The 27,703-nt window shown below is 33.3% G+C and overlaps 1 protein-coding gene and 1 long non-coding RNA gene across 4 annotated transcripts in view; one reads left to right on the forward strand and one right to left on the reverse strand.

The window, feature by feature from the left end:
• Positions 1-11,446: 11,446 nt before the first annotated feature.
• LOC149534953 (uncharacterized) overlaps positions 11,447-27,703 on the reverse strand; it is a 228,990-nt gene continuing 212,733 nt past the window's right edge. The window contains exon 3 of the long non-coding RNA XR_016357041.1: positions 11,447-11,691. This is a non-coding gene — a long non-coding RNA (uncharacterized LOC149534953). The remainder of the gene's footprint in view (positions 11,692-27,703) is intronic.
• The window catches only part of LOC149534954 (uncharacterized), a 213,763-nt gene continuing 211,818 nt past the window's right edge, over positions 25,759-27,703 (forward strand). For all 3 annotated transcript variants that reach the window (XM_089804695.1, XM_089804696.1, XM_089804697.1), the window contains exon 1: positions 25,759-26,044. In XM_089804695.1, coding sequence (XP_089660821.1) covers positions 25,799-26,044 — 246 coding nt within the window. In that variant the 5' untranslated portion in view covers positions 25,759-25,798. The remainder of the gene's footprint in view (positions 26,045-27,703) is intronic.

Below are 27,703 nucleotides of genomic sequence, written 5' to 3' on the forward strand. Positions count from 1 at the left end.
TTGTGAGAACATTTTTGTCCCATTTTCCAGTTGCAAGCATTCATTTATTATTGGATTTTATGTATCTCATCCTTTTTCTCTATTATACTATCTAATTTTTTTAGAAGCACATTGTTTACATTGTTGAAGTGTACAATGGCAATGTTCTAAACTTTGATATTCTTTTTCAGCATGTAATGTGTTTGTTATTAGGGGATTTTTGGAATTTTGATAGAGTAGAAAACACTTACCAAGTTTGGCATATTAATGACTTGTACAGTTAACGATATATTTTAATGTGGTTGTTTAAGTGTTTTTAAGTTATGTTGTAAAATATAGTGGTTTTAGTGTGCCTAAATAAGTTTTTAATTTTTAAATTATAGAAAAAAGATAAATTGGAATATTTCCTTTCTTAAAGCAATAGCTACTATTTAATAATTAAAAATAAGTTGTTAAAAAAGCAAAAAATGTTAGGTGGCTCCAAAAATTTCTTGCCCTCTTTTAAATTTTTTTTTTTCAAAACTTCATTGCACAAATTGTTTCTACTAATATCGATAAATTTTAATAAAACTACTTAAAAATAAATAGAAAAAATAAGGATTTATCAAGCACCAATCCTACAAATAATTCCTAAATAAGTTAAGCAATAGTTGCTAGTGAATATAATAAGTTGATCAGTTGCATGAGGTTGTATTCTAAGTTTATTTGCAAATTCTTCAGATATTGAAGGGATGCCAACATAATAATCATGTGAAGTTCCAATGTAGCTTTGGAAGTTTCTACAGAATTATCAAAGGTCGATTATGTATTTGGTAATTAGTGTGATCACGTCTACAACACCCAACATACAACACACTTCAGGTTGCTGCCCTGAGGAGTAGCAATAAATGAATTTCTTGGTTGAGGTTGATGTGCCAAAGAAGGCTGTGGAATGAAAACTGACATTAAACTATTTGTTTCTCTTTCCTTCCATGGTCCCTGGACATCATTCTTGGTCTCTCCATGCCTGATAGCTTAGAGCTCAAAATCATTTGGCTTATATTTGCTTGATACTTGTCAAAGTTATTACTCTAGCCACCAACATGTCCTTAATGTATTAATTTAAAGAGAACTTGGATGTTCATGAAATGCCAAAAAGAGGAAATAACAAAAGAAATTCAAGAGAAAATGTCACAAGTGATGGATGCTTTGAATGTTTAAGGAAATGAAGGGTCAAAGCATTAAGGTTGTTGTATAGTGCTCTAGAGCAGTTGGAAGACATAGGAAGATAATAGTTGCAGGTCAAGATATATGTGTCAATAAGTTTCATTATTGACGTAGAAAAAAATTGAATGAGAGGTTGCAGGTTTGGCTTTGCACATTTGAGTTGTATATGGGTCTATAAGTTTGACTCAAAAACTACACAATTAAATCCTAATGGCAATATCACAATTCTATTACTCTTACTACAAATATACAAGTAGTTTAAGAAATAGCATAGAAATAATTTTGGTTCATATTTCAGTCTATAAGGTTTAAACTTAAATTTGAGTAAAAAAAACCCATGCAATTGAGAAATCAAAATAAAATTGCCCCATCATGGTGTACTACCTCTTATAAGCTCCTTTATTATTAGCATTACATTGGTCTTGGATCCTAGGAAATTCTCAAGGAAGTACATTTATTTCTGTTTAAATCCTCTAGATTTCTCCAGCTTATCCAGGATGTGCTTGTTTACTACATGACATCATATATATATATATATATATATATATATATATATATATATATATATATATATATATATATACGTAGAGCTAAACTATACTTTTTTAAATGTTTATTTTTTAAGTAAACAAAATTCAAAATTCAAATGGTTAAAAGTTAAACACAATTTTTCTAAAACAAAATATTTTGTGTTAATTTTTATCAAGAACGTTAATTCAAAAAAGTAATTTCATTTTCCATATTTTGTGTCACCTATGGCCAAACTACAAAATATAGATTTCTAAAGTATTTAAGTCTTATTTTCTACTTGGCCATCATTATTTAGGCTTAACTAGAGGCTGGATCCATCATTACTATTATAAATTATATCTAATTACTATTTAAAATTATATCTCTAATTCAAATCCTATTTTTTATTTATACCAGAAAATATAAGTGCAGTGCTACTACATTAGTATTTAAATTTGGGTGCAAGATCAATGGACTTGAAGTCAAAGAGTCAAGAACCTAATAAATTAAGAGGCAAGACTATCAGAAGTCATAGATAATTATCCATCTCCTAAATTTTATAATTAATAATAGAGCTCAAACCCACCATACACCCACTAGATGATATATGCTAGTAAATTAACTGCATGAGTCTCAACTAAAGTCAAATAAAACAATATTTCAAGAACTTGTGAAATATATCAGAACTCATGAGATGACTCGTATAATTTTCTTGGGTAGATGTAACTATCAAAATAAACATCCCTTAGAAAATGCCACCACTTATAATGTTTCTAAAGCATGCTAAATTTTGAAGTCCCGTGTGAAGTTGAATTGAACCAGTTTTTTAAGAAGAGACAACCTAAAATTTACCACTTTTCTTGTAGTTTTTCTTATAATATGCAAAGAAATTCATTTAGAACAATCAAAGTATAAGAAAAGAAAATAAATCATGCTTAAAGTGATCTCCTAAATTCAAAATAAATGGATAATCATAAGATTATGAGGACAATAATACAACTTTGATTCACAAAATAATGAAATTTTGCTTTATCAATTATAGAGCCATAGACATACAAATAGATCAATGTAATATTATCATACTTGATTTAATACAAACCAAAATAGTTAACATGAGACTATATTCATACCCAAGTTCATATTTGCAATGTATATAAAAGATAGATAACGAACAAACTTAATCAAGTGTATTTTATTATGTCCTCAATCAAGACCATTTATGAATAGATAATTCATGTCATGTGGAGTTTATTAAGATCTTTGGATGATCTCAAGACATGGTTATGTAATCCAAATATAGAAGTCTAGATAATTCAGATCTTGAAGCCTAGGTCCCCAAGTTAGGCAATTGTTAAACTAGACAAGGTCAATATTGTAGTGATAGCAGGTACCAATATTGCAAGTGCCTTAATATTGTAGGATTTTGTGAAGACAACTTTAAGTATACAAAGGGAAGTTGCATGGGTTCAAAAACATGTGGCAGATATTTGATAGGAAAGTTGTATATGTTTGGTGTATTAAATTGTGTTTTCAGTATCTACTTGAGGATGACATTGAAGACTTTTTTCTCAACTTGCATAAACTAGATTAGCATCATAGCACAACAATATGAATAGGATTCCATAGCTATAGTGGGAAACATTAGAAAACAAGAATATAAGGTAACAGAGTTGGAAAATGGCAAAAACAAATATTTTATTCACATTTTTAGATGCATATTGTTCAATATTCCTAATCTAGTTTTGAAAGTGATAAGAGTTAAGTAGAGGATGAAATATAGAAAAAGTTTCTTGATCATTTATAAATGTCCTCTATCAATGGCCAATAAAGACTTAAATACATATTCTGAATTAAATATCATTAAAGTTCAAAAAAAATACTTTTCAAAATCTAAATCAAAATAAATGATAGTGCAAGCACATTAAAATTGTCTATTAAAACCAAAATTGATATTTAATCAACATGATCACAAGGATACACTCCTATAAATTTTGTAGAGAAGAGAAAAGAGAAACAAAAGTAAGCCCTCATCCAAAAACCAAATGACTTCATTCATTATCAAATTCTAAAAAATATATGAAGCTCTCTATAGCTACAAGATTTTTCAGAATCATAGGAAATCATCAAGGGTTTTAAATATACCATTTACAATTTTATTTTTTTGATATGCTAATATAAAATGCTCGAGGGTTTAAGAGTTACAACTATAAAATAGTGTATTAGAAGATGAAAACAATAACTCGAGTCCTAGTTACCAAGCTAGTGATCACAAATAAAAATATTGACAAACCCTCAATCATGCCCTAGCGAAGAGGAGAAGTATAGAAGTGTGGTCAATTGGAGCTTGCCACATGAGTCAATAAACTGAAATGTAGAGCAATTATATAAATCCTTGGGCTCCAATGAGATAATATAAAACACACCATATCAATGATAAAAGCTTACTTGTATATGCAAAAGAAGGTTGTAATCTATTTTCAAAGGCTTACAATAGAGATTCAAAACTCCAAATTGTAATCAAAACCCTAAATTCAAAAGGTGAAACGCATTGTTTTGTCATATCTCATTCAAACCCTAACATAGCATAGATATGGATGTATAAGCCAATTGCAAATTATGAATGAGCAAATAAGGTTATTTTAGGGTATGAGCCTTATTCACAATGAAGATTGGACATTGTGATTTTCATTGCTCTTATATTTATTATTATTTTTTGTTTATATTATATATATATTTTTATTTTTATTTTTTTTTAATGAGAAGAAATACATCAAATACATACATTTGCAATGTTAGCATATAGTGCATTTTAAATTACAACTTTATTCCTATAAATAAATTTTAGAATTTGATTTTTCATTTTATAATAGAAAAATTTAAATAAATCTAAGATCAAACTAAATAAATTTATAATAGAATTATTTTTAATAAATAAAAAAAATACACAATTGTAAAAGATTTATATAAAAATTTAAGTTGATTTTTTTAAAATGATAGCATTTTTAGAATTTATAATCAAAAGATTTGTTTTGCAATTAGAAAATATAGCTTTTTAAAACTAAAAAAATAAGTTTAATTCATTTTAAAATTAGAAAGAGTGATGATTAGAAATAAATCTAAGATGTTTTAAATAAATCTATAAAAAACTTCAATTTTAAAGACTTATAATAGGTTTTTTTAATAGATAAAATATAATGAAAAAGATCAATTTTAAAAGGTGCAGTTTTTAGAAATGATACTAGAAAACATTATTCACAATTAAAAATTCAATTATACTTTAAGATTTTATAAAAAAAAGGTTTATTTTACAACTAGAAAATATGAATATTTAAAAGTAAAAATTAAGTTTAATTTATTTGAGAGAATTAGAAAGCATATTATAAATAAATCTAAAATTAAATTAAATAAATCTATTAAAACCTTAAAACTTTAAAGCATTTATAATGGAATTGGGTTTTTAATAAATAAAATGTAATCAAAAATATCAATTTTAAAAGATAATAGAAGTAGTTATTCAAAATTAGAAACTCAATTATATTTTTAAGATTCATATTGAAAATGATTATTTTACAATTAAAAAATATGGTTATTAGAAACCTTGAATTTTCATTATATATTCAAAGAACATAAATTAATTAATAAATAATATTGAATATTGAATATTTTTATGAGATATTTTATTAAAAAAATTGTGTGCACAAAATAATATTCTATAATAATTTATTTAATAAATATGCATAAAATACGCATTCTAGATGAAGATGCAAAGAGATATGATCTCATATGCTTGTACTATTTAATAAATATAAGTTATATACAATTAAATATATTATAATAATATATCACATCATTCTTTGACATATTTCATACTTATTAAATAGTATAATTTACTATCTATTGAATATTTAAAATGTAACAATACAATCAAAGGAGATAAATTTTAAGGTAGCAATTGTAAATAATAATAATTATAATATAAGGAAATAGCCTACACCACAATAGTAATTTGTGAGCCTACTATATGGGAGGTCTTGGGTGTGAATCTACTCAAGATTAACATATAATAATAATTAATTTCAACAAATAATAATAAATGTAGACTTCAACCCATTACTGATAAAATAATAATAATTATAATATATAAAACAAAAACAAAAAAAACAAAACAAATAGTAGTGAATGAAAGGAGACATAAATATCTTATGACATTTTGTATCAAAACCAAAAGTTTCTTTCGTGTTGAAGTACATGACTCATACATATGTATATATGAGTCGTGTACTTTGACATGAAAGAAACTTTTGGTTTTGATAATTGAAACCTAAGAGAATTGTGTGTGTGGGTGTTACTAAAAAATTTATTCATCATTCATTTAGTCATTTATTTGGGTGACTAAGTATTATCACCATCTATTTAGTCATTTATTTAATCATTTATTTGGTCACATAAATTTGTTTAATCTTTTAATTTTACTTGATGACCAAATTAGTCATTTATTTAGTCAATTATACTTACAAATTGTAAAAGATAACTATAATTTGATCACTTGTAGTCATGTGACTAAAAGTTTTAGTCACATAGTCATTTATTTGTTAAAATTCTACTAGTGAAATCAAGTTGGTCAAGGTATTCTTCTTTCAATATACATTATTTTGAACAAATTTCAGCAATATCAATTTTTTGCTAGTTTGTGCTTATGGACACTTATTGAGAGGTTGTGCATAAAAGAAGAAGAAAAATTACTAGAATGTCATGGTATGAATGCAAAGTAAAATTATATTTGTGAGTGACAGTTCAAGTCAGAGCCATGTTATGACTATCAAATCTATTGAAATGCTTAGCTAGCAGTACAATATTCAAACAACAATCTTATAAAAATAATAACAAAACAATCATCTTGTGTCTAGTTTTATGAGAAAATGAGCATGAATTTTTAAAATACTTTCTCTAGAGCAGGGTGTTTTAGGTCCCAATGTGGGACAAATCTTTATAACATTAAGGGGTGAGGAGATATCACTTATTTTCTAGTGCAACATTCTCTGATTTATCATTATGGTTGAGATGCAAAATATAAACAACAAGCATATATCCCCAAATAATAATACCAAAGTATGAGATGATCAACTATGGGAGCAAATTAAAGTTAATGGTTTATATTTAGAAGACCATGTTACATTAACAAGGTGGAAACTCAATGTAGAGGAAACACCAACAAATAAATAACAAAAGGCAATAGGATTAATCCTATAAAAGTAAAAGATGATCTACAATATAGTGAATATAAAGGCCATTCAATCATAATCTTTTATCAATTTCTAATCATATATCTAGATAGTTAAGGTTTAAAATAATTTAAATAGACATGACTATTAGAACATAGCACGTTGGTGAAGGTTTTCATGCCTAAGAATTTAAATGCTTCAAATATGTGAATCAATGTTTCAGATAAAAGTATTCATCAAGGAGTGCTAAGGTATTATTCCAAATTTTAAATATGTTAAAACATATTAGAAACATTGTTAGCAATAAGAACTTATATTAAGGGAATGATTAAGTACAAATGACAATGGAAGATATATCTACATTTTTCAAAATGGAGTGTAATGATGTTATCCAACATTAAAATTGTATCTTCAACACACAAGTTTCAATAGTCTTGTCTTCATTTGATTGTAAGGAAAATACCATTTAGAGCTTTAATATCTCTGAGAAGAACTTGTAGCCAGAGATCTTATAGCAACAATAATTACAAATGTGCTTGAACGATAAATATAATGTGAACTATATTGAAGCCAACAATAAGAGGAAACTTGCAACATGCATGTACATAAGACCTCAAGTTAGCAAGTGTGTATCCAAACACCAAAACTCCAGAGGCCGGAGTTGGTGATGGACCTGTAGCTTATTCAGTTAGCATGTTTGTGAGCCCAACCGACAACAAGCCGGGGACCCCACCTACCACGCGGGTCCTGGGGTGCATTGGCCCAACATTGACACCACATGGGGAGAGCGGCGAGAGTAGAACATAAGACCTCAAGTTAGCAAGTATGTATCCAAACACCAAAACTTTAGAGGCCAGAGTTGGTGATGGACCTGCAGCTTATTCAATTAGCATGTTTGTGAGCCCAACCGACTATAGGCCAGGGACCCCACCTACCACATGGGTCCTGGGGTGCATTGGCCCAACATTGACACCACATGGTGAGAGGGGCGAGAGTAGAACATAAGACCTCAAGTTAGCAAGTATGTATCCAAACACCAAAACTCTAGAGGCCGGAGTTGGTGATGGACCTGCAGCTTATTCAGTTAGCATGTTTGTGAGCCCAACTGGCAATAGGCCGGGAACCCCACCTACCATGTGGGTCTTGGGGTGCATTGGCCCAGCATTGACACCACATGGGGAGAGGGGCGAGAGTAGAACATAAGACCTCAAGTTAGCAAGTATGTATCCAAACACCAAAACTCCAGAGGCCGAAGTTGGTGATGGACCTACAGCTTATTCAGTTAGCATGTTTGTGAGCCCAACCGACAATAGGTCGGGGACCCCACCTACCATGTGGGTCCTGTGGTGCATTGGCCCAACATTGACACCACATGGGGAGAGGGGTGAGAGTAGAACATAAGACCTCAAGTTAGCAAGTATGTATCCAAACACAAAACTCCAGAGGCCGGAGTTGGTGATAGACCTACAGCTTATTCAATTAGCATGTTTGTGAGCCCAATCGGCAATAGGTCAGGGACCCCACCTACCACATGGGTCTTGGGGTGCATTGGCCCAGCATTGACACCACATGGGGAGAGGGGCGAGAGTAGAACATAAGACCTCAAGTTAGCAAGTATGTATCCAAACACCAAAACTCCAGAGGCCAAAGCTGGTGATGGACCTGCAGCTTATTCAATTAGCATGTTTGTGAGCCCAACCGGCAACAAAATTATGTACAAGAAAATTATGTACCAACATATCAAAGGTTCATGATTTTTTGTCAATACAATAGAAGCAAAAACTTTATTCATTATAATTTATGGAAGGTGAATCCAATACACAACTTATGCAAATTGAACCCAATAATTTATAGTGAGAAGTTGCTTAAATACAAGGTGAGAGATGTACACTTTTTTGTTTTCAACATAATATTTATTAAAGTAATATGAAAGACTACATTTCTACATGAAGGTAATACCATAAGTCTTTAGAATCTTTATTTATTAAAGATTAATAAAAGTTGTGATTACAGAGGAGCTATTTGACAAAGGAAAGACTATGATTCGACAAAGGAAAGGTTGTGATTATAAAGGTAAAACTAGAACATGCTGAAATTATGCTAAAAATATACTACTATTGACTTACAGTCTTACCAGATTAATAATGATAAAAGTTCCAGAAATAACATGAGAATAAGAGTGCAAATAGATTATTTATATAAACAAAGCATGTTGTTGAGTGGTATTATTTCCTCAAAATAGTAGAATTATTTAAAGCATTGCTAGAAATGAGGCTACAAGTTACAACCAATATATGAAGAAAGGATAAGCAATGCAAGGTAAAAATCTATATGTTTTACAATACATTATTGATTTTGAAAGGAAGAATTTGATGTCATTAAGTTATAATTTGTTTATAACCTAAAAAGGGGAAAGTTTTCTATTCATTACATCAAAAGATACATAAATTGATCATCTTCAATGAAAATAAAGATAGTGTAATTTCTAAAAATGGAGAGCTATTTAAAGAAATGTTATAGCAGCATACAAAATGATAGTGAGAATAGCCAACCATGCTATGATTAAAGGAATATCCAAGAGAGTTTTAATCATTCCCAGATGAATATATGCAAATAAGATCTAATTCATGATAATTAATGCAAGCAATCATATACAATAGGCAAAATTAGTATTCCCAAGTAGTGAGTTATTGTCACAATGTAGGAGCAACATATGGAATATCCAAAAATGGTATCTACACAACACATTCATCGAAAGAATTATTGGGTTCATTAGCACACAAATGAGTATTATACATATGAGTCATATAATGGAGAGAAACACCATTTCAAAAAAAATTAGACCAAAAGCAGCTGTTATACCATAAGGAGAAGAGTTATCCATATGACACCCAAAGTATGATATTGTTTATTTCAAAAATAAAACCCTTCTCAAAAAATATAGAATAACACAATACTTTTAGCTTGAGAGAAATATACATATTGAAGAAGGTGTAGAGCTTCAAATAAGAAATAAGTGAGAACAAAATCAAGAAATAATTGCAATATAAATCTCAAGGTTGTGATCTTACCAGTGGTAGCCTTCTTCATGAAAAACACTAGATATAATTGATATTTTCAAAAGAAAAATCCAATCTTGCATAAATTCATTATAAAATTAATATGTCAAATTGCTATATGGATCTAATATTATTATTTATATTAAATGTAAAGATAAAGAAATGGAGCTTGCAGTTATAATTTTTGAGAGTTGAGGTGACTTTCATGCGAACTCAAAGTCCTATTTTAAGCTAAAAGAGACTATTTCAGTTAATTATATGTGATTTAGAGTTCATTTTCAGATGAGGGGTAGTTTAACTTTCTCATGCAGTTATTAAGCACTTAAGTGCTATTTTAGATGAGTTGTAATCCTATTAGGATGAATTATGCATGTGGATCACTTGGAGGCCCTTATTGAGCATTTTTTTGTATATTTTTGAGGAGTTTAACATGCCATATTTTTGGGTTTATTATGAGATCTGAGCTTTGGGTTTGCATGAATTTTTAGCAAATGGACATAGTTTTGAGGTGGCTATTAATAGTACTTGAGTTTGGGGGAAGATTTGATGGATTTCTTCACAAATTGGATGATTTTCTAGATGGATTTTTCATGCATATTTCCATATTCGAGTTGGGGTTTTGGAGCTCTATTTCTTGTGACTTCACCTCATTTTGAGGTCTCTTCTTTCTTGCTCAGATTTTTGCACATTGTAAATTTTTGAGTTGATTGTGAAGCACTTTGTAGCATAAGTTTTTGGCATTGATTATACAGATTCAACAATTCATTCTCATTGATTCTTGTGCAATATTGTGGATTCTTTTGCTTTTATGTTGTGTTTATCCTTCAGTGAAGTTATATTCCTTATTGCCTATTTGAATCTTGATACTTGTAATTGCAGGTATTTATTTTAGGTTTTGTTTGTGTCCTTGTTCTTTTTTGTAGATTATTGGTAAATCCTAGGTTTTCCTTTCAAAACAAAATATCCTAGGTCCTTGCATAGGTTTTGTAATTGCATGCTTGTTTGGGTAATGTGAATCATCCATATTATGGGTAATTTGTGTTGAGCTAATTGAAACTGCCAACAAAATACTGGTGTATCACCTCACTTAGGTTTAGTTTTTCATTTTATCATTCATCTTCTTATCCCTTTTTCTGCATACAATTAAGACTTTAGGTCTATTTAGGAACGCCAGATTTAGAAATTCATCTATCATTTTAGGACAACCCACCACCCGAGAGAGTTTCCATGTTTCAATAGGATAACTAAATATTTCATCTTGCTAAAGGTGCAATCTTGATTGACAACAAAAACCATGCGATACCTAACCCATTGACCTCACATTTAATATTGGACATTTAATATTTCTCCCTATATTAAATAATTACATCAAATATTATCACAATTTTACAGTACAACTCATAAAGTATATCTCATGGGAATCTCTTCATGTTGCACATCCATCTAGGTGCTCCTAGGTACAACATTACATAACAAAATAAAATAATATAATATAACAATATTATGCAATGTGTGCAAAATTCATTATCTCAATAATTTAGTTTGTCGTATATTTTGCATTGTAGTACCACCACACTCTTCCCCTCATTTGTACAACTATTTTTCATTCTACGTCACAATTCTTGAACTTTCTTAGTTTTCTATTAATGCAAGTATTTCTTCCCATGCTTTCCTTGTCCCTTCACACCTCATATCTCTCCATCCAAGCCTCGGGGCTACACAAGTGTGTATGAAAAAAGAGATTGTGTGAATCTAAAAAAGGTAGTCTGTACTGATGCATTATACAAATATTGTGTAAAATAACCTATTGTAATATGGTTCTTCACAAACATCTTATTGTATAATGAAAAATATTACGTGTATTCAATTGAAATATATGCATATTATTACTCTAAGATTTAGGGTTATTGCATAATCTAGTAGCTAATAGTAAATATCATTGAATTTATATTTGATGATAACATGCAATGTCATGTCCAAATATTATAATTTTAAAATTGCATTCCAATTACCATGACAAATACATTGATACTAAATGAATGTTTAGTAATTAGATAAGTAATCAAAACAAATATCACAAACCCAAATGATACTTACTTTCCTAAAATTTTCTTAAATATTATAATTGCAAAAAATAAATCTTATTCTAATTATATAATAACATTTCCTTCAAATTTGTACAAAAAATAACATCAATTCTAGTTAAAGATAAAACAAATACTCCAATATTGAAGAACATTGAGGAACAATGAATAGGATTATGAGGTAACAAAGGTTTGAGTAGTTAAGACTCTTAAAGGAGATGGTTTAATTTCAATGTCTATGTCTCGTCTTGGTGGTTTTTGGTTTTATGTGTTTAGTTCTAGCCTTGGTCTTTTGGTTTCTTGCAGATTTTGTTAGCTGGTTTGCTATATATTTTTTAAGGTTCATTTTTTGTCCAACATAATCCTACTTTTGGACTTAATTGCTATTAATGTAATCTACTACTTAATGTGTTTCAGGTCCCTATAAAACCTGTTTTTATGTTAATCTAAACAAAAATACTCTAACACGGACTTTGACCAATGAATCAACGTTTCCATATTGATCACACATGACAGATATTTTATATTTAAAAATTAATATTAGCTACTTAAATCATTACAAGATTTTAAAAGGGATTAAAACTTTTTTTATAAGTTAACAATTATCAAAACTATTACATACAAAGTTTCCTATCAACTGTTCCCTTGCACCTCCTATGATGCAAGTGCTAGTAAATATAATATGCATTGATTATAAATTATTGAATAAGTAGAAGATATTTCTATAGTGATTCCAATTGCACGATATTGCTATCAAATACCATATATCTAGATTTTGTGTCAAACTCATTGACCTGTGTTTTATGAGCAGTGGCTCACAAGAACCCATCTCTCATAAAAATGAATGGAACACTTAACACTCATTGCATCTAGGCAATTCTCCCAAAAGGAAGTTTTCCAATTATTTGAGTCTCCTATTTAATGCGAAGTAACTTTTGCCACACACACACACACACACACACACACACACATATATATATATATACATACATATACATATATATGTATATATATGTACATATGTGTGTGTGTGTGCATATATATGTAAGAATTTGCCTTAGGGAAAAATTCACCCAAGAATTAAGAACTTAAACACAAGCACAATTGTAGACCAGAAAGGAGTATGATCAGAATAACAATGTATTCAATTCAATATGCATTGAGAGTACACTAGGAGTGCCTGTATATAAAGGCCTTTGAGATGCATCTAGAATGCCTCAGAATCAACTACATGATAAGTCATACAACTAGGCACATGTCCACCAAATATGGGTTATCCTCCATTAAGAACGAAAGTAAGTGTTATGATGAGAGGATAAGCCTACAAGAGTGTAACACACAAATCAGTGTTATAGACAACATGTGCTAAAAAGGGAGTGTGAATAACTGTTTTGTCTACATGACAACTCAATGAATGGTGCAAACTCTAGTGTTGTAGACACCATGTGCTGAAATAGAGTTGCATACTTTTATGTTCAACATGACAACTCAAAAAGGTGCTCAAACTCCTAAGTGTCTCACAAAATAAAATAACAAAATAATACATTAATCTAAGTAAACTTAAGTAAGTGTAAATAGTAAATACGTATTTATTGCAATACCCCCCCTTAAGTGCAACTTAGAGGAATGTCCTTAAGATTACAAAAACTAGGATGAAATTCAAGATGGGTCTTGGCTACTAGGCCGTGTTAGGTACCCATACATAATGAAATGCAATCTCTCATAAAGCAGAGAAAGAGGGAAAACGTACCCCAAAAAGAGAGATGAAAAAGGGATGCATGAATGGATGGAGTAATCAAGACCCTCCCATTATGACATGCATCCAGTATATACAATAGTGAAGAAGGAGAGAGACAAAACCTCATAAGAGGAAACACCCCCCCCCCCCCCCCCCCCATAAGAAAGAAGAGGAAGAGAGACAAGGTAGTCCCCCCCCCCCCCCCCCAAATGAAGAATGCCGACTAGTGATTGTTACTCCAAGGAAGAAGTTGGTCGAAGGGTGTAGAATGATGTTCCTCCCCTTTGGAAGAAACAATGGCTAAGGTACAATCCTAAAGATGTACGGTGGTTGTGAAACCTACTCAAGTATCCCTATGTTGATGTTGATTTTTCCCCTTCCAACTATGTTGAAAAGAACAAATGCAGATCTGGCAAGGATGTATGTTGAACATGTCCCAATGAGGCATCTGTCTCCTCAACTGATAAAGAGACCTCTGATAACTATTGTTCATAAGGATCCACAATCACACCAACTTGTAAAGATTGATCATGTAGAGAATGGACACGAGGGTCAGAGTGAGCCCTCACAACAACTGTAGAAGGATCATCAACATCAATGAGAAGAAGTAAGTCCTCAAGGCTATTTCCCAAATCTATGGTGTGTGACTCCATGAACAAACCTGCTATGTTTGCCATGTAGTCATTAACTGAAGCTGGATCTGGAAGACAACATGTACCATGTTGTGTTGGACTTTTCATTGTGGCAATGTATGCATGTGGACTGTAATGACGTGACCTCTCCCTGTAACTGTCAATAGAACCCCACATGTTTGAATATGTTGAAGCACTATCACTGGTGTCACTATCAATTTCCATAGTCTATGAAGTGCAGAGAGGATTAGAGGATAAGCTAAGTGAACTTTCCTCAAAGTGAACATCCTTCCCCACAAAAATCTCACGAGTCTCTAGATCTATAAATCTATATGCCTTAGCTCCTTCTTCGTAACCGATGAAAGTACAAGGCCGAGGTGATGATGCCTTGTATCCCCTGGAAGATAGGTTTTCACATGCTAGACAACCAAAGACTCTGAAGTGATTCACAACTAGTTTTCTACTGCACCACGCCTCAAAAGGTGTTTTTCCATCTCAGGCATTATGAGAAGCCCTGTTAAGTATGTGAGTGGCACTGCTAATGGCTTCAACTTCAAGTGTAGGATCAAGAGACTTGGCTTTTATCATGCAACTTGCCATGGATTTGAGAGTCCTAATGCTCAGTGCGGACTGAATGTTGGTGGATTCTAAAGATCAACCGCCTCAAGTCTGCAAAAGTCTCTAATAAGTCTTCTGTCCACATATTTGTTCTCATTGTCCATCCAAAGAACCTTGATGGCTTTCCTTGATTTGTGTTCAACATGACTCTTAAAGGCTTGAAGCTTATGAACCACTTCACTCTTATGATGAAGGAAGTAGACCCATGCGAATCTTGAAAAGTCATCAACAAAAGTAAGGATGTAGCAGCCTTGGCTGACTAAAGTCAATATAAAAGGACCTGCCAAAACCATGTGAACCAACTAGAGAACAACTGGTGCTCTTGAAGACTTCCCTTTATCATACTTCTCCTCGAGAACATATTCACTAAACATGAGGAACAATCACCTTTAGAAAAGTTGACGTTAGGTAGACCTTTGACCATGTGTTTGAAGCAAAGTTGTCAAAGGAAGCGAAAGGCAAGATGACTAAACCACTCATGCCATAAGTTCATGTGTGAATGTGAGTGAGTCAACAAGGCTTGTGAAGGAGACCTAGGCACAAAGTGGGAGAAGGAATAAAGCCTTTTGTCATGATTGACTTTCCCCACTGCAACCAATGAATCATCTCTAAGACTACACACCATCACTGAATCTAGAAGGAACTCAACTTTGTGACCATCTCCAAGGTGAGTGATTTGGTAAACTGAGAGGAGATTGGAGCTAAGGTTTGGAATGTAGAGAACATCTTTGAATTCCCCATTGTCCATTTCCACATGTCCTTTTCCTTCAAGTTCCATTTTAGTATCATCTCCCACAAAGATGTGTGGTACCTTTGACTGCTTCAATGAAGAAAAGTCTCCCTTTGAAGAACCCATATGGTAAGAGGCACCTAAGTCAAGTATCCATTCCAAAGAAGAACTTGTGTTTGCCATAACTGCTTGCCCTTTTCCCTTTGAAGAGGTTGGAGTTGAATCCTTGGAAGTATCTAGCACTCCTAAGTAGATTTTCTAACTCATTGATTTTGTTAGTCTTGCAATGATGCTCGCCATGATTTGGCTTTTTGCAATATGCACAAAAAAGTTTGTCCTTCTTGTCATTACTTCCCTTCTTGTTGGAAGAATAATTGCCTTGTTGTGAGGAGGACTGTTGTGTCTCAGATTGTGATTTCTACTTCCACTGCTTCTGCTTCTTGTTGCTAGAACTTTTCCCTCCTTGACTTGATTGGTGCTCATCACTAGCCCCCAAGGCTTTGGTCTTTGATGTCATGAGAAGTCCTAAATCCATCAAGTGAGATTGTTTAACAATCAACATCTCTACAAATGCATCAAATGTAGCCTTTTGGTAAGCAGTTCCCAAGGTCAACCTTTGAGTATTAAAATTCGAAACAAAGGAAGCATACTCTGAAGGTAGCCTCTTCAGGATGTGATGAATTAACTTTTCATCCTTCATGGGATTTCCACAATATTTAAGAAGTGCCCTATACTCATTGGCTTTGTTGATGTAATCCTGAATTGTGTCAAAATTCTTTGGATCCAAGAGAAGTAGATCGTCCTCGATCTAAAATTCTTTTTCCTCATCCACCTTACCATACAATGATTCAAGTTTGTCCCAAGCTCATTTGGATTTTGTACAACTAGCAATGTGAAAGAAGAGATCTCTATGAACACAAATCCTAATAATTCCTAAAGCTCGTTGATCTTTTTTTTTTTCCATTCAAAGAGTTCTTTAGCATCAGTAGGTTTGGTAATTGTACCATCAACAGAAAGATTGTTACCTTTTTCCATTAATCTACTCCATGCAATATCTTTTCATGTAGAATAATTACATGAAGTTAGAAGTGGACATTTAGGTGAACTCATGATGCAGACATGAAAAGAGCATATAAGAGAGACACAAGAACATAGTACATACCCCCCCTTTCACTCAATCAAAAGACCCCCCCCCCAAAAAAAAATTAAAAAAAAATAGAAGAAGATACTTTTGGCACTTTATATGTAGTGCGTGTACAATAGGCCACTTGTCAAAATGAACAAAGTGGACTTTTTGATTTTGCTTTTACAACTATCTTTTGAGGCCTAAATCTGTCACTAAGCACTATAGCTCAGATGTACAATAATTCTGAAAAGTAATCAAAGCAATACAATGCAGAAAAAGCCCTAATTCTAAAAGTGAGATTTTTGTCCACACAACTCAAGAATTTGACTATAGATCTAGAAAATAGATGAAAAAATACGCACTTAAAAAAAAAGAACCTAAAAAAGTGACCAGATGTGCCCGTATGGAGCGTTTGAAGTTGCAAAATGTAGGATTGAACAGGTACAATCACCAAAAAATACAATTTCTAAAAAATCCTTGTGCCAAAACTAGAAAAGAACACCACCACTAGAGAATTTTGGAAATTCTACCCAATTTCAAAAAAAAAAATTGCACCTGAATTGGAGTGTGGATGTCCAAGTTATGACCTTGCAAAGTCAGGCTACCAAATTAAAAAGGAATCTAGAGAGGGGTATGGAAGAAAAACTGTGTGCTTAAATTTGATGGTTAAATAGTCATCACAGTAGTTGAAAAATGACTAGGAATGACAGTTAGACGACCATCAATTTTAACCTGGTAAAATGTTGACATCAGCGAAAATGCATTCCCCTACTGACGTGGTGATGATGTCACCTATATGGCTAATGACGTCAGCACATATGAAACTGTACGGATGGGTTTGACAAAAAATGACATGTTAGGTCTATGACTAACATGTGTTGTGACGTGTTGTATGGACTACGTTGACATGGTAGGTGACTAGACAGTATGGCACTTGTACAGTCGTACGGGCCATACAAAAATTGTAGATGTGTATGACACATGGAGGGATGACGTGTTTGTCTAATGTGATAAGGTATGGTCTGATGTGGCAGATGAGTCATTGATGACTTGGCATATGACTTTCCATGTGGTTGTTCCACGTAGGTGGCTGATTGGGCTCTACGTGGCATTGAGTGGATTGTCCATCATGTGCAGGGCTGATGTGGGAAGATGTCCACATGGCAGAGATTTGGCCTATGTGGTTGCTGTCTGTCGTTATCCACCATGGAGTGGTCATGCCATGTGTGCTTTAGATATGATGCCATGTGGCAATCTTGGCGTGGACGTGGGCGCTGCAGAGAGGCCGCATGGTGGTCAAAATATCTAGGCCACACCGATGGATTACTACCTGAAAGTTTTTGACAATAGCCAGAATTTAATTATTTTTATACCAATTCATGGGTGTGTGGCGGTGTGGAGTGTTTAAAACACTCAGGCTGTGAGATTCAAATAACAAGGTAGGCCTACCAATTTATGTAAGCCAGAGTTGAGGAGAATATTCACTGCCAAGTTATGAGTATTGGCCGGAGTCTAAGGCGGGGCCAGAAGTAGGAGTTGAGGATCGTTGATAGGATTATATGAGCCAGTTAATTTGTACAGTCTAATGCCAATTTTTGGAATATGCTCTGTGATTAAACAATATTCCTCCCAAATCGTAGGGTCGAGATCTGATAACTCGGTTCTGCAATTGTTTTTTTCTCTGCTAGCTTGATTAGGCAATTTTTTTTTGGAAATAACATAGACAAAAAATTGCAAAAAATTGCAGATCTGGAAAATAAATAAATTAAATTTGCAAAATGACCATACCCTAGTTGCAAATCGAGGCTTCCGGGTACCGATTTGCAAAAAAAAATTGCCTCACGGTCGACTTTGGGCTAAGGTAGCCGAGTTTATAGTCAATCTTCACCGAATCAACATTTCAGACGTAATGGTGAGGCCAGATTTGGCTCTAGATGCTCCCAATTTCTACAGTACTCTGGATTTGGGCTAAGGTGTTGAAGCAATAATGGTCTCGAATGACTATGTGAAGAGAAAATCTCCAAGCTATGATACCATGTAAGAATTTTCCTTAGGGAAAAATTCACCCAAGAACTAAGAACTCAAACACAAGCACAACTATAGACTAGAAAGGAGTATGATTAGAATAACAATGTATTCAATTCAATATGCATTGAGAGCACACTAGGAGTGTCTATATATAAATGCCTTTGAGATGCATCTAGAGTGCCTCGAAATTAGCTACATGATAAGTCATACAACTAGGCACATGTCCACCAGATATGGGTTATCCTCCATTAAGCATATAAGTAAGTGCGATGATGAGAGGATAAGCCTATAAGGGTGTAACATGCAAATTAGTGTTGTAGACAACATGTGCTAGAAAAGGAGTGCGAATAACTATGCTGTCTACATGACAACTTAGTGAATGATGCAAAATCCAGTGTTGTAGACACCATGTGCTTTAATAGAGTTACATACTTCTGCGTTGGCAACATGACAACTCAAAAAGGTGCGCAAACTTCTAAGTGTCTCACAAAATAAAATAATAAAATAATGCATTAACCTAAGTAAACTTAAGTAAGTGTAAATAGTAAATACGTATTTACACCAACAATATATATATAGTTTTTTGTGTCAAATTCATTGATCTATGTTTTATGAATAGTGGATCACAGGAATCCATCTCTCATCAAATGAATGGAACACTTAACACTCTTGCTCCTATGCAATTCTCCCAAAAGGAAGTCTAGGTATTTCTCCCTAAGAAAAGTTTACTAGTCAGTTGAATCTCCTATTTAATGTAAAATAACTTTTTTCGTTTTAAAATTTAATTTGTAAATAAAATTTAACAATTTAATTTATTTTATTTATGTAGTATTATAATTTAAAATCATATACATCTTTTAATATATAGTTGTTTTGTGTCAAATTCATTGATCTATGTTTTATGAATAGTGGATCACAGGAATCCATCTCTCATCAAATGAATGGAACACTTAACACTCTTGCTCCTATGCAATTCTCCCAAAAGGAAGTCTAGGCATTTCTCCCTAAGAAAAGTTTACTAGTCAGTTGAATCTCCTATTTAATGTAAAATAACTTTTGTCGTTTTAAAATTTAATTTATATATATATAGTTGTTTTGTGTCAAAATCATTGATCTATGTTTTATGAATAGTGGATCACAGGAATCCATCTCTCATCAAATGAATGGAACACTTAACACTCTTGCTCCTATGCAATTCTCCCAAAAGGAAGTCTAGGCATTTCTCCCTAAGAAAAGTTTACTAGTCAGTTGAATCTCCTATTTAATGTAAAATAACTTTTGTCATTTTAAAATTTAATTTGTAAATAAAATTTAATAATTTATTTTATTTTATTTATGTAGTATTATAATTTAAAATCATATACATCTTTTAATTATTAGTCCCTGCCTATATATAGGCAAGGAACTAATGTTTTTAGTAGACCTCCTCTACTAATTTGTGTAGTTCCCAAAAATTTAATTTCTAAAGTTTGACATAAATTTTAGTTTTAAATTAATTTATGTTTAATTATTCTGAATTTTTCATTGGTCCCTTGCAATTTTCTTGGGCTTAATATTATTTTTCAAACTTCTCCAAATAAGAAGACATATCAACAGAGAGCATTAATTACAATAATAGCTATCATTCACACCCTGTCAAGAATGCACTCAAGCTTGTCCAAATTGAATCTTCACCATCCACTTATAATTTCCAACAAAGCTTTTAACTTTGAGGTTAAAAAAGTTGCAGTGTCAGAGAACAACCGACAGTAAACGAGGAGTGTTAATTTGCATCAAATTTCTTTTTAGAAAAAGTGATCACATGTGTTAATTGACTAAAAGATCTTTCCAAATTTCCATAAAACCTTTTGTGGCCTCCACCCTACCCAATGTGCAATAATTTTTTTAATTTTATAAATACATGTTTGGGAGTGATAGTTATTGTATTCTAGTAGACAAAACCATAATGCATAAGGAACATTATAAATGTTTTTGATAAAAAGTAGCCAAAAACTAGGGGGCTAGCCCTTTACAATAGCGGTTGAACAACCATCAAAAACCTGTTGGCAACCAACACAAAACTAGTTGGCAACCAACACACAACCAAATAGTCCCCCTAACGGTTCATATCAAAAACAATATACCAGAATATAGAGTTACTAGTATTCCTACTTTTAAAACCAATAGAGTTTAACAAGTTAACAAACTGCATGTAGGTGGTCATCGCATCATACCACCTACAACTCATAAACAAGTTTAGCATTAAAAATAAATAAATCAACAACAGATAGGGAGAGATCGGAAGAGTACCAAAAAACAATAAAAACTAGAAAGACATTAATTAGCCTCCTTCTTCTTTCCCTTCCCAACCATGAGAACCTTAACTTAGTCATCAACAAGGAAGCTATAAAGAAGCTTCATGTCCTCCTTTCCAAAGTTCTCCTCCTCCAAATTATTAGCCAATAGCGAAAGAGTGGTAGCCACTGCATGCGTCACTTTGAGAGTGAATTTGAAGAAAAGGTTGAATCCCTCTTCCACTGCTATGCACCTGTCCATCAACTCCTTGTGTTCCTTGCGGGTAACAGGTTCATTCTCCTTGGTTTATAGCTTTAGAGTCCTGCTACAATTCTCTAGGAAGGAGGTTCCACTTAACCTGCCTATCAGAAATGTTAGCATTGCACTTCAGGTTCTCCTAGCCCTCTTTACCAACCAAGGAGGAAATAGTCTGAGGGGAGGCATTGGTGATATTGATTGGGGTGCTCCTGGTTGACAACAAAAGGTAGGGTGATGGTAGCAGAGACATGTGTGGGGTCAAGGAAGGGGTCCTTAGTAGTGTTGTTTACCTCAAAGTTCCATGTACCATCAAGGATATCATCCATTTCTTGACTTCTTTATTTGTCTCCTCTTTCCCCTTATCCATACCATCCCTTGAATTCTTGTCACTCTCCTTAGATTTGGCATCATCCTCCTCCTCTTCTTGAGAGTGACTGGCCATTTGTTTGTATCGACCCGGGTCTAAGCAATTCTTCCCAACCTTCTTCTACTCCCACAAATTTCCTCATCAAAGTCACCAGTTTCAACCTCCACCCTCTTGTCCATTTTAATTCTTTTATTGGTCTTCGGCTCAAGGGTCAAAATTTTGTTTTTCCTTCCCTTAGCAGGGGTTTGGTTAGGAGAGGGCTAAGGAGTAGGGCCTTGGCTACCACTAGCAAATTTCGAATGTAGGCCCCCCTAGAGGGGAGGATCTTATCAATGACAATCACATGAGGAGGGCAGAGGGTTAGGTGAAATTGGAAGAGGCGAAAGATGAGCCCTTGGTGGAGAATGGTGAATTGACCCATTTTTTCTTCTTTTCTCTAACATCAATGATAGTGTCCTCAAGGGCATGCAACAGGAAGAAAGGAATACTAACAAATTCCTTATTATGAAAATGGTTCAATAGAGGGAAATGATAAAAGTAATACACATTGTGCCTACCCTCCAGCGTCAAATACTTCATTATCATGAAACATACATCATCACATGGCTAAAGAAGTTTGTCTCTCCTAAGTCCTCCCTAGTATCAGTCAAGTGCCTCATTCTCTTTGAAGAAACTGGACAGGCTCACCCCATCTGCCACCTTCATGATTTTTTTCCATTTCCTTCCCTTCATCTCTAAAATTGTTGCTATAGCAATATATTCTTCATTCACCTGAAAAGAAATGCCATTAATGTTCACCTACCTATCCTTCCAAGTAGCGACAAACTATTGCGAACAATTTTCATCGTACCCTGCCATGGCCTGCATGTAGGGGACAAACCCTTCTTCCTTAAGTATAATCCAAGTGGTCTACCTCTTTGAGAAGTCCTCCAATTTTGTGGGCTCCAATCTATTTAGGTCCCTACTCATGGCAACTTTCTCCTCAACCAAATCTCCTTCCACAATCTCAGTAATTCTCATTTACACCCAGAAAATCACCAAGGCGGGCCTAAAAATAAAACAATCAGTGGATAAAAACTTTCAGTTTTTGTTCTTCACTAGCCTGTGAATGCAATGTACAAGCCAGTTAGTGTTATCATTATGGGAAGTGTGAGGATTCCACACATAATACCATAATGATCTGGCCCTGGTATTAATGTGAACTTTTCCCTGAATCATGCTATAACACCACACAATAATGTCATTAATTTTAAAGAATGTATTGTTTATTAATTCACCTTTTCCATGCCTTTTCATGATACAATTAGTATTATTTCCCTTTGTGAGTTGTCTTGACAACATTATGGCAACCTTAGCTATCATAATAATAGCAATCTTGTCAAAAATGTCCATTTTCCAAAGTTGGAGAGTCATCTAACCTGATTTAGCAGGGTCTTTTCTTTGCAAACAAGGGAATGCACATTCTTGAGTAGTGATTTCATACCCCTCCAACTTTTAATATTCATGAAATCAAAACCACACCTAGCCAAGGTGTCTGCCACCACATTGCCTTCCCTGTAACTGTGCTATAAATCATAATGATCCAGTTTCGTAAGATAATGCCATATGTCCCCCAGAATGTGCCTCAGTATCCAACCAGGTTAAGCCCGACCCTGAACCAAATCAATGATGAGTTTAGAGTCCTCCCTCAATGGAAAGTCTTCTAACCTTCATTTCCACCGCAATTTTTAGCCCCCATAGTAAGGCTGTGGCTTCCGCCACATTGTTGGTTCCCTGACCCAAACTTCCTAAGTAGGCAAGTAGCACATCGCCTTTTTTGTCTTGCAACACACAACCTACTGCCGCAAGCCGTTTACGTGTTGCCCCATCAAAGTTTAGTTTGGCTGTGAAGCCAGTGTGGGGGGGGGGGGTGTTCCAACACATATTTCTTCTAGTAACCACCTTTAAGTTGTCAAAATTATGGAACATTATAAATGTTAATGTTTTGACAAAGATTCAATTATTATTATTGTTATTAATTTGAAATTTAAATTTATATATTTGATCAATTCACTAAAATGCGATAACTAATGTTTCAATGATAGGTTATTGAATTAATATTGTTCAATATTCTACTTATCTCACTTTAAATGGTACAATATCTTATACTTCAAGAGTATCATTTATGTATATGAGATACATTAATTGTATTAGTATTATTTATTATTATTATTTTTTAATAAAGAGGGGTAAACGCTTTGACCTGGAGCTATGAATTAGTGAGGCCACAAACGGGGGACTTCATCTCCATTAGATTTGAACCTTGATGGCAAGGCTAACAACTCAACAACTTAACCATCACAACATGCCACTATTGGCAATTAGTATTATTTAATTATATCTTAATAATTTTTTAAATATATTTAAACCTCCAATCAATTGAAAAACAATTTCATGGCCAATCTTTTTAGTTATTACTTTTTAATCTAATCTTATTGCACTTGCCTTAGCCAAATACTATTGCATTCACTCTATGAAAACTCTAATTAATTATATATTTTAAATACTATATAGATTATTGTACACTCGAAAGTGTGTCACTCTAAACCCTTCTATCCAAATGATTCCATGAGTTGGGAATGCTTGGATGCCGGCTTAGAGCTCCCTATCCACAGAGTGCAAGAGAGTATATTTCAAGAATAAGAAGGCTCTTAAATGAGCCTTAGAGATACTCTTCTTGCTAGTAAACCATGCAATGGGAGGTTCCAAAGACAAGATGCAAGAATGCAAATGTCCTAAGGAGTTCCTCAAGAATGTAATGCAAATGAAAATTAAGCTAGAATGAGATGCAAAGTGGAGCTATGCTAAAACATGTATGAGAGTATTACAAAACCAAATATTAAGCTATGTGAGATTATTTGCAAGAATGAAAGCTAAACTAACATGCAACTATGCTAAGAATGCCATATGATCTTATGCTAATATGATGGAATGAGAGAATGAGACAAGAAATGAGAAGTTCTCCACAAAGCTCCCAAGAAACTTGTTAGAAAACCTGCAGCATGACAATATTCAAATGAAGATGGATTGAGGGGGAAAGCTCTCTCCTTTTTAAAGATGTATGGATGGTAGAGATCAAGATAAAGATGGTGGATGATCAATGGTGGAATTCAAAAAGAGGAGTGATCCATGTGCACACACAAGTCACCCAATAGAATATAAGTTGACTTGTCATATAAGCCAAAAGTCACAAAGCCTTTTCTTTTAATTGCAAAATAGAAAAAGGACTTTATGTGTGCACTTTAAGTGGGTTAGAAGAATGCGATCTTTTATTTAATTAAAAGGGGACATGCTTTTTTAATCAACTAATGAACTTAGGATAGCATAGTCAAACTATAGGTTATAATCAAATAAATTGATTATTAGCAATTTGGTCTAGGTAAATGATTAAATTAATTTAACCAAAATGTTGAAAAGGGGGCTAATAGTCTAGATGACCATTTTTAGGTGATTACAATTATATGATTGACTCAATTCATTTTGTCTTATAGGAGCTCTTTTCTCCATAATGCATTTTTAACGATAAGATTTTAGATATGTATAGATTATAATAAAATAATATTAATACATAAATTAATTAAATTTTAAATATAAATTGTTAAAAATGGCTTAATAAATTACTCTTCTATTTAACTCAATAGTACAAATAGAATGAAAATTTAATTATTTTATCTTTTAATAAAATCTACAAAACATATCTATTCCTAAATCTAATATTTAAAAAATTAAAAATATTATTAGTTGATAAAATATAAATTATTTAATATTTTCAATTTAATTATCTATTGTTGAAACTTTTAAAACCACTATACATGTCACTATGTGACACTTGTTTATTATTACATTTAATATAAATCATAAAATTTAGAAGTTTTTTTGCTATTTTTTCTTGGCATACATTTTAAAGACGGCAGCCTTAACATCCACTATGCAAAGATTAAAGTCGTCATTGCGCGGCAAACTCGATAATAAAGAGGTCCACTGCGGTTGCTTGCGGGATGCGAGAAAAAAGATGGCGAAGGGACTGGCGTACAAGGTGAAATCATGGAGAACAGAGGAGGGAGCTACTGTTTATTCAGTATTTTCATGCGCAGATGACGTGGAGCACCGACGACACCGTAGGAATCCATTTCATATTAAATATCTACAAGCGGTCCTCTCAACATTTGAATTGGTAACCAAATCCATTCTCTGCAAAATGCTTTTAACCTCAATCTTGTTAATTATACTCAGTTGCCCCGAAAATATTTATTGTTGCCGCATTACCTTGCTCATTTTAAGAATTAATTTTTTTTATTGCCTCTCTTGAGCTTTTGGCTTTTCGAATATTATCCAAGATTTTCGTTCCACAGCATATCTGCTCATGTAAATAATCAAATTTAGAAATATGGCAAGCTAAATGTATTTTATAGTTTACCAGTTTAGATCTATACGAAACGTGATCGCTTATTTCGCGTCAGTCTTAACATCAACGCCTGTACCGTGTAGCCTCTTAGAGAAAAAAAGTACTGCTCAAAAGTTTAGGAGTTTTCGTAGGGAAGCACTTCTATAATTTGTTTCCGTTTGGTCCTAGACAGGACCACTTCCATAGTCCACCGAGTGCCATCATCAAGAGGAGATCGAGTAATAGAATGCAAAGCTTTAATACTTAGTCTTGGAATTTCTTCCCCTACATGTGCTAGTCTTGCCAATGTGTGGCTTTTAAAGCATGCTTGCTGTTTGGGAAATAGTACAAATATCTAAGCAAGCCAGGATATTTGCCTAATCCAAAACAAAAACATGATCTTTTGAAAGAGCTATCCAAAGCTCCTCATCCTTTGAAGACGCAATATTATCTTGCATTTCCAAATCCAAATGCTTTCGTTGATCAAGATTATCCACAGGTACAATTGGAAGGGCCGAATTCTCTTAGATTTGAACAACAGTATGCCATCTATGAGAACTAGGGGGTGGTGCCTACAGAAAATACCATGATCTCTATATATAAAACTTGCATCAGGACTACCCCCCTTGCAGATCCATCTTTTGAGATGAAGGGCCTGTCTATGATTGACAATTTTTAGATTGGCAAAAAACAACCTTGTGTCCAAGTTGATTGCACCTAAAACAATGTTTATGAAGCCCTTCAAAATTTATATATTGCAGCCAAGAGCCATGGAAAGAATTGATATGGACCATGTGAGGTAGTGGCCTAAAAATACCAGTAAGGGCTTTACATTTTGAAGTGCCTTTTCAGGGAATGCTAATGTTTTGTAGCAACAAGAGACATCATTTGTATCTATGATGGTCATGTTATCTTCTTTGTTGTTGATTCTATTGTTCTCAATCTTACCCTGTTCAAATTTGCTGATCTGAATGATGTTATTCTTCTATGTCTCGTTCGCTGGTTATACTACATTTCTCGTCTTTCTTCCTTGTTACTGGTATAGTTTATGGCTAAACCACAACTGTCTGATTACTGCTCGTGTTTATGCCATCACAATTGTATCTTCATTGTGGTGGTCATCGTTTTGAGGCATCATGTATTTTGAAGGAGTTTCTGCACTATTTTTATAACTGTCACCACCTAGTTTCATGAAGATGATGTGCAAGAGTCGTCGGGTAGTAAGATCAGTTGAGATTGCCATTCTTATTAGCAACCATCTAATTGTGAGTGCCTTAAATTATCACAGGGAATTATTACAACATGTAAAAAAAGGTTTGATCGAGACCGTGTGGTTAATGGAACTTGGAACGACATGAAATGTAATTGTTGTCGAGTATTTATTGTGTATCCAGCGTTGTCCATTGATTTCCCTTCGGTATAGACATTCTCTTGGTCAGGTCTAGTCAT

The sequence above is a fragment of the Cupressus sempervirens genome, chromosome 10, assembly GCF_028749045.1.
Source record: "Cupressus sempervirens isolate cs-2001-9-10 chromosome 10, ASM2874904v1, whole genome shotgun sequence".
NCBI lineage: Eukaryota > Viridiplantae > Streptophyta > Pinopsida > Cupressales > Cupressaceae > Cupressus > Cupressus sempervirens.